Raw genomic sequence first — 12,404 nt, forward strand, 5'->3', positions numbered from 1 at the left:
ACAATTACAAGAAATTGAATACATACACTGGTACACAAATACACAAAGGGTATATCTAGAAGTATGTACAAGCGATTTGTTTTGTATATATGATGTTATCGTGTTTATTATTTTTTGTTTACTTTCGACATGTTGGACTAATTGACTAATTGTTAATCCATGCATCATCATCTAATCCTGCTCATCACTGGGAAGAAAGGCTAGTTAATCACGTAGTCAGCGGAGGCACGAGGGCACGATGTCACTGAAATCTGCGCCTGGATCCCCACTATCTGTATAGAAATGAAATGTCTCGGCTGCAATGGCGGATCTGGTCGCTTGCGTGCACGAGATCGACGGAAAATTTGGCTTCATTCACACGGATTTCCCGGTCACTGTCAGCTCACCACTGTCCAAGAGCAGAAGCGCAGGCATACATGCAGGTCGTCGCTGACATTTTCAGATTTCCTTCTCCGCCACCGCACCGAGCCGTACGTGCGTGCAAGCTGCAGGTCTAGCCACCGATGGATTTCGTGTGGGCGGTTGTGGCGGCGGCGGCGGCGGTGTTGGCGTGGTGGGCGCTGAGTGCGCTGGTGTGGAGGCCGCGCGCCATCGCCCGGCAGCTCCGCGCCCAGGGCGTGGGCGGGCCGGGCTACAGGTTCCTGGCCGGGAACCTCGGCGAGATCAAGCGTCTCCGCGCCGCCATCGCCGGCGCCGCGCTGGACGTCGGTTCCCACGACCTGGTGCCCATGGTGCAGCCGCATATGCGCAAATGGATCCCACTCCACGGTACCAAACTCATCGGCCTGCGTCTGTGATTCCTTCCATGATTCCATGCCATTCATCTATCCGCGGCCGTTTGTACGTGCTCTCTGCGCTGCAGGACGCACGTTCTTGTACTGGTTCGGAGCACGGCCGACCCTGTGCGTGGCCGACGTGAGCATGGTGAGCCAGGTGCTCCTGGAGCGCACCGGGCTGTACCCCAAGAACACCGGGAACCCGCACATCGCCCGCCTGCTCGGCAGGGGGCTCGTGTTCGCCGACGGCGACGAGTGGAAGCGCCACCGCAAGGTCGTCCACCCCGCCTTCAACATGGACAAGCTCAAGGTACGACACGATCGACGTGTGTTATCATTCTAGCTCCAGCGCCAACTTAACAGCTGCCATTGGTACGAGCGACAGGTGATGACGGCGACCATGTCGGACTGTGCCGGGTCAATCATGTCGGAGTGGAAAGCGAAGGTGGGCGAGGGAGGCGGCGCGGCGGAGATCGAGCTGAGCGGCCAGTTCGAGGAGCTAACCGCGGATGTCATTTCCCACACGGCCTTCGGAGCTAGCTACAGAGAGGGGAAGCGAGTCTTCCTGGCGCAGAGGGAGCTCCTGTTCCTTGCCTTCTCCACCGTTTTCAATGTCCAAATCCGGGCATTTAGGTGCTTAACTACTACTTGCTTCTTTTCCCATTTTGTCGCTTGGTTCAAACCAATACAAGATTATAACCTGTATATTTGACAACATGCATGTGTTTATGGGATTCGATGATCATCAGGTACCTGCCAACCCAAAAGAACCTCAAGATATGGAAGCTCGACAAGGAGGTGAGGGGCATGCTCACCAACATCATCAAGAGTCGGCTCGCAGACAAGGACACCATGGGCTATGGGAACGACCTGCTCGGGCTGATGTTGGAGGCGTGCACTCCGGAGGAGCACGGTCATGAGCCGCTTCTAAGCATGGACGAGATCATAGACGAGTGTAAGACCTTCTTCTTCGCTGGACACGACACTAGCTCACACATGCTTTCATGGACCATGTTGTTGTTGAGCACACATCCAGAATGGGAGCAGAAGCTCAGGGAGGAGGTGGTGAGAGAGTGCGGCAATGAGGTTCCCACCGGTGACGTGCTCAACAAACTGAAGCTAGTCAACATGTTCCTTCTAGAAACTCTTAGGTTATACTCTCCTTTGTCGACCATTCAGAGAAAGGCAGGTTTGGATCTTGAGGTCGGTGGCATCACAGTGCCCAAAGGCACGGTCCTGACCATCCCCATTGCGTCGATACACCGTGACAAGGAGGTATGGGGAGAGGATGCCCATGAGTTCAATCCTCTCAGGTTTGAAAACGGAGTGACACGGGCAGCAAATCATCCTAATGCATTCTTGTCTTTCTCCGATGGGCCAAGGTCGTGCATTGGGCAGAACTTTGCGATGATCGAGGCCAAGATTGTGATCGTCATGATTCTTCAGAGGTTCTCCTTCTTCCTATCCCCTAAGTATGTCCATGCCCCCATGGACGTGATCACACTACGATCAAAGTTTGGTCTTCCCATGGTTCTCAAGAGCCTAGAGATGTAGAGGCCGTGTATTGTGTTGAGTATAACACAAGTTTCTGTATTTGTTTGTCTAGGGTATAGTTTATGTTGTATATTAGATATATTTGTGTAACCGTTGTCAGATCTTGTTTGGGCTCAAAATCCCCCAACAAATTCAACTATATCGATGTTGCTAGCTGACTAGTTGCAAATAATTTCATGCAAGCAAGGCAAATTTACCGTCCCTCCAACCCACACGGCAACTTGGGCTTGCTGGCGATGCAACACTTTATGTTCAATGATTTTTTATAGTCAACTTAATATGTGCTTTGTCCGAACTTTGAGAAACCCTAAGTCCATGAAGTCAACCTCTAAAATCTTCAACCAATCCCCTGGGCAAGAAACATTGCATGATATAAAAGAGGTTTACCCCAAGGCACGGAATTTGATCTTCTGGACCGCACTCCACACACCCCTCATGTGAGCAAAGAAGCATGAGACGTGAAGTGATTCTTCCTATGCACATGTTCGATCGCCATCCACTTAATTCATTACTTCGCCACACCTTTTGTTTCTTCAAAAACAAATCCCGCAAACCCTCTTTTCTTTTATTTCGAACTCCTCTTTCTCCAAACTAATCCCCACGATATGTCATCCGGAGTATCTTTGGTTCCGCTAGGGCCTCCACTGATCTTGCTACTTACACTCAATTTTTTTTCGGCATCCCCATTGAACCCTAAAACCTTAAACCAATCAATACCCAGACACCAAATCATCGCCAAGGCCAGGTGAGTGGACAAGCCATCCCCCTAGTCCGCTCCAACATGCAAGATTGGCTGGGAGGAGGATCAGGAGAAGTAATGGATCAAAGTCACTATGATACGCCACTTGGCGTCCGTTTTTTGTATGAAGTTTGTGATCGATGGCCGCAACCCATGAAACAAAAGTGATGGATGGCTTTTAACATGTGTCGTGCAGAAATCGAATAGAAATAATCGTATGTGTAGTAGTGGATATGGTGGACTCAAGTCAGAGAAAGTCCCCCGCGGAGGAGAGGAAACCCTAAGTTGCGAGACCTAGTGAAAGAAAAAGCGTTCATGCTGAGTTGCTTTTGATTTTTTTCTTCTTCTAATTTTTAAATATAACCCTTTCATCCTCTTGATTTGCCGGGAGATACATGGATTGATGAGAAAAATATATATTTGAAACAGAGTCCATTAATTACGTAGAAGAGAATTGTCCGGTCTAACGGAAAACTGGATGAAAACCGAAAATCCGATTCGTGTGACGAAGCACACCGGGGTGAGGGGACCCACCGGTCAGGCTAATCACCTCGGGCCCACCCATTAGAGAGAGGAGACCAAAATGACCCGCAGCTTTACACAAACCCCCCTTGTTTCCTCCGCCATTCCAGCTTTCCACCCCGACGAGCGGCTCGCTCCGAGTTCGTCCTCCTGCTCGCTCCCTCCGCCTCCCCCACCACTCCGCCCCCGCCCGCTCGCTCGCTCGCCGGGGCGAGATCTCCTTCCCCATCACCCCCGCCGCCTCGTCGCGGCGCGTCGCGACCGCCACCCCGTGGACCCCTAGGCTCCTCCGGCCGCAGATGCGTCCCCTCCTCGCCCTCGCCGTGTGCGCCCTCCTCGCGGCGGGCGCGGCCGCCGCGGGGGAGGATGCTGCGAACAGGACCAACAAGTTCCGCCAGCGCGAGGCCAGCGATGACATGCTCGGCTACCCCCACCTGTGAGTCGCGCTCTTCCCCCTCCCAAGCCGCCCTTCCCCGCGAGTCGCTCTAGATTTGGGATCGCTGCTAGATCCTCGGAGCCGGAAACGATCGGATGATATGTTAGCTCCCGTCGTTTATGCTAGTTTCGCTGCAACATTTGGCGTTAACCATTTCCTGTGTGGTTCTTCGTAGCCGCGTTGCTGTTGTTTACCTGAACCAGTTTGTGTGTGATTGCTGTGCCAGTGCTCAGTTCATGCCTTCACACCAGAGTCTCTGTTTATGTTAGAGTGACGCTATGTCCACAAACTATGTTGAACCACTCTATGATTTCTGTAATTGGCATATTCAGTGCTTAAATTCTGGTATACTAGTCAAGTATCTGCATCTCACATTGCTAGTTGATCATCTGAGCCTGATGTTCTATGTTATGTTATAGTTAAACAGGCTACTTGTGCAGAAGAATGCTATTCCCAATCCTGACACACATTGGTCTGGTTGCTTGTGTGAACCTGAGCTCCATTTGGCCTGCACATATGATGCACATAATCTGATTGCATGTCCTCACCTATCAAACCGTGGGTTCACTGGGCCCAGGGAATTTTTATCCAGCAATTTTGCACATATCCATGTTCCCATAAGAGTTAAAACCCACTAAGCTCTTACAGCCCCCCGCTCTACCACACCCAACCTAGAAAAAGAATGAAAAGACAAAATAGTGAGCTGAAAAGGTGAAAAACTCTTGCTTCTGTGAGGCCTACAACCAAAACCTAGTAAGAACTTCACCGACGCCTCCTAGAAGTGTAGTTTTATGATAGCTCTTTACAGTGAAAGTTGCCATAAAACACGAGTATCTCCTGAAATTCACAGAAAAATCAGGGGATCCATGTATGGCTTCTGCAAAATTGTTGTCTGGAACATCTGCTGATCTCGGATAGAACTAAATATAGCTTCGAACTTGTTGACATAGATATCATGTGGCATTAGATATCAACGATGCTAATGATTTTGCTGCTCCTGAATTTCACTGGCACATTAATTCTTAAAACCGATAGAAAACACCATACAGGGAGCACAATGCATAGCTAATTAATAGAATGCTTACTACATTTTATATCTGTAAACAGAGTAGCTTGGTTTGTTAGATTAAAATACGTTTTTCTTCAAATTATTGATGTTTAGTATTGTTTTTTTCTTCACTAAAGAAGACTCCAACTTAAGTGAAGTGCTTTTATCCATGACTAATTTATGTGCACACCTGCTGACCTGCAAATGGTACAAGCACACAACTTACATTAGTAATTTAGTTAGACCAGAGGATATGTGTTGTATCTAACCATTATGCACATTACATATTTCAAAGGGGCCTAGGCAAATAATGTCAGCAATCTGTACGGCTTGATGTATACACTTATATAACAATATAACATCTGTAAACCTTCTGTAGTGATGAAGATGCATTGTTGAGTACCAAGTGTCCAAAACACGTGGAGCTGAGATGGCAGACCGAAGTTAGTTCCAGCATTTATGCAAGTCCGCTGATTGCTGATATCAACAGGTATATGCTTGAGAAGTTATTTAGCCTCTTCTGCCATTAGTATCACGCTGATCTGTGTCATATGTACTTGATCATTTCATGTTTCCATCCTTTTTTGTTTACCTAAAGACGAAATTATCGCTCCATGCTCTGTAAAGAGTAGTGTGTTCCCTCTGTTTGATCACTATAGTAATAATGTGGTAGATCAGATAAGTAAATCATTGCCATGGTTTTCGAGTCATGACTCATCCGAGTCACTCTGGGGTAGCGACTCGGAAAAAGTCGAGCCTGCAGTTGCGACTAGTCGCGACTCGAGTCGACACTAAGTCGAGTCGACATTTTTTTGCGACTCATTGACTAGCCGCGACTAGTCGCGCGACTCGAAATCCATGATCATCGCCATAAACAAAGTAGCTGTAGCTTGCTTCCCCTATATGATTTTAGCTTACAAAGTCCAAAGTGCATGCATTTCATAGACATGCTAAATTTGACTTATTAAATATTTAAATGCCAGATGCATGCACAATTTTTTTTTGCTTCCAGTTGCTGCCTTGGCACCTTCTATCTTTTTATAATTCTATTCCAAACACACTTGAATGAACTTCTTTTTGTTGTGATAGTGATGGAAAGTTGGAAGTAGTGGTGCCATCGTTTGTCCATTACTTAGAAGTGCTTGAAGGTTCCGATGGAGACAAACTACCAGGTGAGGTTTCATCCTTTCATTTGGCATGCTATGCTGAGCTCTTTGCACATATTCTCAAAAAAATTTAACCGAACTATATTATATTAGTTTAAGAACGTTCAGTTGAATATCTGTTATCCATATCCTTCTTTTAATTGGTCTGGTTTGCTTTTCTTTTTAATATATATTTGTTGAAACATTAATTCCAGGATGGCCTGCGTTTCACCAGTCAAATGTTCATTCAAGTCCTCTTCTCTATGACATTGACAAGGATGGCACACGGGAAATAGTGTTGGCTACTTACAACGGTGTAGTGAATTTCTTCAGGTAAGGAACTCAATATTGGCATTTTTTTCTATGAACATGCGGATCTTTATTTGTTTGTTATGTAGGATATCAGGTTATCTGATGATGGACAAGCTAGAGGTACCTCGTAGGAAAGTTCGTAAAGATTGGCACGTTGGGCTAAATCCTGATCCAGTAGACCGTTCCCACCCGGATGTTGATGACAGTTCAATTGCGAAACAAGCTACTTCTGAGGAATCTCACCCAAACATTCAGGACAAATCGGTTGGAGATGAATCTTCAAAGGAACCTCAGTCACGTAAGTTAGCTTATAATCTGATGCCACATCTCTCACTGGTCTATACTAATGCCTTGTTTTATTTTTGCATTTGGATGTATAGATTTTTCTCTAGCAATCTGTATCTGGTAAGCTTTGCGGAAGTTATATGTACTGTTTCTTTACATTTGAATCAGGGGCTATTAGTTTGGTGTTGGTGTTTTTCCCTCTGAGAAAACTAAAAAACTTTGTCTTGATCCCCCACCACAAAGTATTGCTTTGGTGAACATATTTGTCAACTAGGCTCACTTATACTTGTAGATTGTACAGTTCACTTTTTCACATATTTGAGTTGGTATATAAATGTACAATTTGTCTGTTGTCACCACTCACCAGTATGAGGATTGATAATGTTTTTAAAAAAATTGACGTTACATGCAAACAGTAATCATTGCACTACTCTGATGTGTGGGTAGTGGACTATCCATGCCATCCTGCTGTGGGTGTGTGGATGCAGGAAGTATGCATTTTGACGTTTTCTGTTTATTACTGCAGGAAGTACAACCAACACACCACAGGGAGCTGATCCCTTGAAACATCCATCTGAGCTACAGTCAGCCGAAACAAAACCTAATCCTACCGCTGAAAAGGAGAATCCAGAGTTGCCAAAACATCCGAAAACCACGACAGAGAGTGCATCACATGCTCAGAGAAGGTTGCTTCAAACAGCAGATAAAAGTGATGATCAAACGGGAAGTGCAGAAACTCATGGAAGTGATGCAGGAACAACAGGAGAATCAACTGTTGAAAATGACGAGCCTTTAGAGGAGGAAGCTAATGCATCATTTGATTTGTTTCGGGATGCAGAAGATCTCCCTGAAGAGTACAGTTATGATTATGATGATTATGTTAATGATACCTGGTGGGGAGACGAGGATTGGAAAGAACAAGAGCATGAGAAAGAGGAAGATTATGTGAGCATAGATGCTCACATATTGTCGACCCCAGTAAGTGAACCTTTTTGTTCCATTTTACATAAATTTTGATGTTTGTTCTAGTAATGTTCTTGAGTTGGTTACTTGGTTTGACATTTTTTCCACAGGTAATTGCAGATATTGACAATGACGGTGTACAAGAAATGGTTATTGCTGTATCTTACTTCTTTGACCGCGAGTAAGGCTGCTTTCTCTGCTACTAATGCATTTCGTGGGTGTTGCTCATGACATCTGGATGACGACTCATAAATAAGAAGTTCTGAATGCCAGTTTATTTGTGATGTCCTATGTTGCATACATGTTTCATTAATGCTCTCCAAGATTATTTTTTCAAAAATAGGACCCCTTTTGTTCTCTCTTTTTATGGACTGGTTGGTTGATGATGGTGCTTATAGCTAGTCTCAGTTAGATTGTGCATTTGCTTTCCTGACTAAATTTATGCTTTGCTTTGATTGTTTTTGTTCTGTATCATGCTTGTTCCAGTAATAATTGAAGGTACTAAAGCAAAAGCTAGTTTTTTTTTTAATCTTGCTGTGCTATATTTTCATTATGATTGAAATGTTTTTTCTTAATGCAAAACTTCCAACCGCAACGTGAGCACTTCATTATATATTATTGCCTGTGTTACCGTGGTGGTGTTCCTTTTGCAGTCTAGTAATCTGCTGTCTTTTACTGGCAGGTATTATGATAATGCAGAGCATTTAAAAGAGCTAGGAGGGATTGACATAGGAAAATATATTGCAAGCAGTATAGTTGTTTTTAACCTTGACACAAAACAAGTTAAATGGACAGCAGAACTCGATTTGAGTACCGAAAGCGGGAAATTCCTTGCCCATGCATATTCGTCTCCAACTGTGGTTGATTTGGATGGTGATGGAAATTTGGATATCCTTGTCGGAACTTCCTATGGCTTGTTTTATGTTCTTGATCATCACGGTAAGTTCTTAACCTCATAATGTGTAGTGCTGTATCCAAAAGCAGATTTAGCCTGAGCTGTCATTTCATATACTGCATACATTTAACTCTCGTAGCCTAGTGTTTCTTCACTAGAATTGTACAAGACCTAGTGTAAACTATAATCAGTTTTTATCATGCTTTTTTTCATTTGGAAAATTCGTTTATAATCCACTGAAATCCTCATAGGGAAAAAAAGTGAATTTCCACATTGTTCATACTTTTATCTTTGATGCGCTGATATATGTGAAGTAACCATGAGCTCTTTGTTGTTGATTTGTTAATATAGGTAAGACTAGGAAAAATTTCCCCCTTGAGATGGCTGAGATCCATGCACCAGTCATTGCAGCAGACATCAATGATGATGGTAAGATCGAGATGGTCACTGCTGATGTGCATGGTAATGTAGCAGCTTGGACTGCAGAGGGAGACGAAATCTGGGAGGTGCATCTGAAGAGCCTTGTTCCACAGGCAAGTTTCACCCTATTCTCTGTACGGTGGTAACTGAATGCTTATATAAATTTGGTTGTCTATTCATATGCCAATGTAATCCAAGTCTCCTGACAATCTATACTATGCAATGGCTACACATGCTGAAGCTGCTTGCCTATTTTAGCTCAGGAGAATACGGTTCATCCAGAATCTTGCTTCAATCTCCTTAATATTCAACCATTCTGCCTTCTGGTACTATTAAAAATTGTTTAAGACGGATACAAAACATCATATTTGGTTTTAGTTAAATAAAGTTATCACATAGACGTATTTCTATTGCAGCATCTTCATCTTCTTTACTTTGTTGCATCTAGGCTTTTCTATATTCAATCTGATTGTTATTATCATATGATGACAGCGACCTACTGTCGGGGACGTCAATGGAGATGGCCACACTGATGTTGTGGTCCCAACTGTATCAGGAAACATCTACGTTCTTAGTGGAAAGGATGGCTCAAAAGTTCAGCCTTTCCCATATAGAACACATGGAAGGATCATGAGTCCGGTCTTGTTAGTTGACATGAGCAAACGTGGAGAAAAGACGCAAGGACTAACCCTTGCTACTACGTCCTTTGATGGTTATTTGTATTTGATCGAGGGCTCTAGTGGCTGTGCAGATGTTGTCGACATTGGAGAGACCTCGTATGCCGTTTCTTCTCTGCTCTTAAAAACATTTGGTAGCATTTTTGGATATTGTACTTGCATTTCACCAGAATGAGCTCACTGCTTTGCACATTGACAGGTACACTATGGTTTTGGCTGACAATGTGGATGGCGGAGATGACCTTGATCTGATTGTTACTACCATGAATGGCAATGTCTTTTGCTTTTCCACTCCCTCACCGCACCATCCTCTCAAGGTAGGCGATGCGTAGCCTTGGGTGAACCCTTTGCAACTTCTGATTGAGCTTGGTTTATACATAGATGGTAACAAGGTTACTTCTCATTCTAACTTGATTGTAGGAATGGAGATCATCAAACCAAGGAAGGAATAATGCTGCATATAGGCACAACCGTCAAGGTATTTATGTTAAGCATGGTTCCAGGACATTCCGTGATGAAGAGGGTAAACATTTCTGGGTCGAATTTGAGATTGTAGACAAGTACAGGGTTCCCTATGGGAATCAAGCTCCTTACAATGTCACGGTACATCCTGTCAGCCCAAAACCTAACCTGACGGACAAACCTAATACTTTTACTAACTCCAAACTATCTCCATTCCACCTCTGGGTTTCAGGTAACTCTACTCGTCCCTGGGAATTACCAGGGAGACAGGCGTATTGTGGTTAGTCAAGTCTACAATGAACCAGGACACAAGCAGATGCAGCTTCCTACCGTGCCCGTCAGAACCACAGGAACAGTGCTCGTGGAGATGGTCGACAAACACGGGCTCCACTTTGCCGACGAGTACTCGCTCACCTTCCACGTGCACTACTTCAAGCTGCTGAAATGGCTCGTGGTTCTGCCGATGCTCGGGATGTTCCTTGTCCTCGTCATCCTACGACCCCAAGAAGGCGCACCGTTGCCGTCGTTTTCGCGGAACAACATCGATTAGTGGCTCCGGTGGTGAAGCAGATCAAGGGGCCGGCCTGGCTCTCCCAGGACGGGACCTCTGCACACCGCAACACACCGGGGAGCGAGCGCGGTCTGCACCATGAGATCAGAAATCCTGTATGCCGCTCCCCATCCATCAGTTAACTAGTTCGGCAGGGCAGATATAGTTTTACAGTATAGAAATACAGTTGAGTTTTGAGGAAGAATTTTGTGACACATGAATTATTTTCTTACTGATGATGTGCCGCACTGTTCATCATGACCCTGTTATGTGTCAACCTGATGTATGTACTCGAGGGGTCCCTGTTTTTGTTGTACGGCTTCAGGCGCTGGTCTGCATTTCTTCAGTTTCTTGTGATGCCCGGAGCTTGTTTATGTGCAAGGCCACAAAGGTCCAGATTCTGAACTGCTGGGTTTCTGTTTTTTATCTGAAAGCAGATGTCAGGGAATGAGAAAATATATGCTGGCCTTCGTTGTTTTATTAGTGACGACGAGCTTATCTTCGCTTGCACCAAAATTAGCAGTTAGATGAAGATCTATCAACCCATTTATACTTGCACCAGTCTCGATGTTTAGACCAGATTGTTTTCAGTCAAATTTCCAAGGAGATTTCTCAGTCTAGCAGCCCATTTCTGTGCGTGAGATCTGAGATGCTACCGGGGAATGTTGGAACCAATTTTCTCAAAGTCTTTACTTTCTTGGGTCAGAATATACGAGTATTTGTAGAAGACGAGTTCATAAGTGGGTAGTTAATTTACAAAAAACTGGGTGAAAACGTTTACAACATGACCGGCCTGGCTACCGACACGAACTGGACACACACCATCCAAAGGAAGGCTAGAGCCAATGTTGCCTAAAGGTGTCATCGTCATTGTCTTTTTTTTTTGCGAGAAAATTTCCGATCTATTCATCTTCAATCATAGCAGTACAACAAATACCAGAAATAATAAAAATTACATCGCTAAGTGGTCTATGAATCTGGATGTCTTTGCCCTTCTTCGAGCAGGCGACTCCGAATTCTCTTGCAGACGGACCACCGACAAAGCAAAAATGCTACACTCACGGGTCTTTACGAGGCTAATACAAACTTGTTCCAACTAATCAAACTAGAACCCCCTGATGATTTTCAGAGGATGGGCCCCTTTCAACCCTCTAAATCCAATCCTAATCCTCCATGTTTGCTATTCCGTGAAGTCTGTAAAAAAAATCGCCCCGTGAGTCTATTATTGCTCCCAACAAAGCCACCTCTGCAGCTACCTCACCAAATAGCTAGAACCTCACGTTGGAGATAGGCGGCTCTGATTCTGATGACGAGCTACGAAGGGGAGATGGGAAGATTTGCACTGAACACGACCTACAACATCGGGCCATCCAACATCGGTCATCGTCGCCGCACAGATGACACCAAACAGCTCCGACTTCACAGCAGCAAAGACAACCCAAGACGAAATCCCGTCGGACTCGTCGAACGAAAGCTAACTACCAAAACCCCACCGTGACCAAAACCTCGCTCCTCAACACCGTTGTTGCCACAAAAATGACCACGTGGACCTCTCACACCACCGGTTTGGCCTCATGCCTGCCACGATGCCATTCAGGTCTGGCCCTAGGAAGGCGCAAT

General features: G+C 45.0%; 2 protein-coding genes across 2 annotated transcripts; both read left to right on the top strand.

Moving 5' to 3' along the window:
- The first annotated feature begins 439 nt into the window (after positions 1-439).
- Positions 440-2,527, top strand: LOC119298344 (cytochrome P450 709B2-like). Its single transcript, XM_037575784.1, has 4 exons — positions 440-768; positions 863-1,086; positions 1,162-1,409; positions 1,526-2,527. The coding sequence occupies exons 1-4, from the start codon at positions 504-506 to the stop codon at positions 2,328-2,330; spliced, it is 1,542 nt and encodes a 513-aa protein (XP_037431681.1). The 5' UTR covers positions 440-503; the 3' UTR covers positions 2,331-2,527.
- Positions 2,528-3,710: 1,183 nt separating this feature from the next.
- Positions 3,711-11,165, top strand: LOC119303892 (protein DEFECTIVE IN EXINE FORMATION 1-like). Its single transcript, XM_037581040.1, has 13 exons — positions 3,711-4,027; positions 5,455-5,565; positions 6,165-6,247; positions 6,436-6,553; positions 6,619-6,830; positions 7,344-7,795; positions 7,891-7,961; positions 8,463-8,719; positions 9,027-9,208; positions 9,588-9,871; positions 9,972-10,089; positions 10,193-10,375; positions 10,467-11,165. The coding sequence occupies exons 1-13, from the start codon at positions 3,891-3,893 to the stop codon at positions 10,782-10,784; spliced, it is 2,526 nt and encodes an 841-aa protein (XP_037436937.1). The 5' UTR covers positions 3,711-3,890; the 3' UTR covers positions 10,785-11,165.
- The last annotated feature ends 1,239 nt before the right edge of the window (positions 11,166-12,404 follow it).

This window comes from Triticum dicoccoides, chromosome 5A (assembly GCF_002162155.2).
Source record: "Triticum dicoccoides isolate Atlit2015 ecotype Zavitan chromosome 5A, WEW_v2.0, whole genome shotgun sequence".
Lineage (NCBI taxonomy): Eukaryota > Viridiplantae > Streptophyta > Magnoliopsida > Poales > Poaceae > Triticum > Triticum dicoccoides.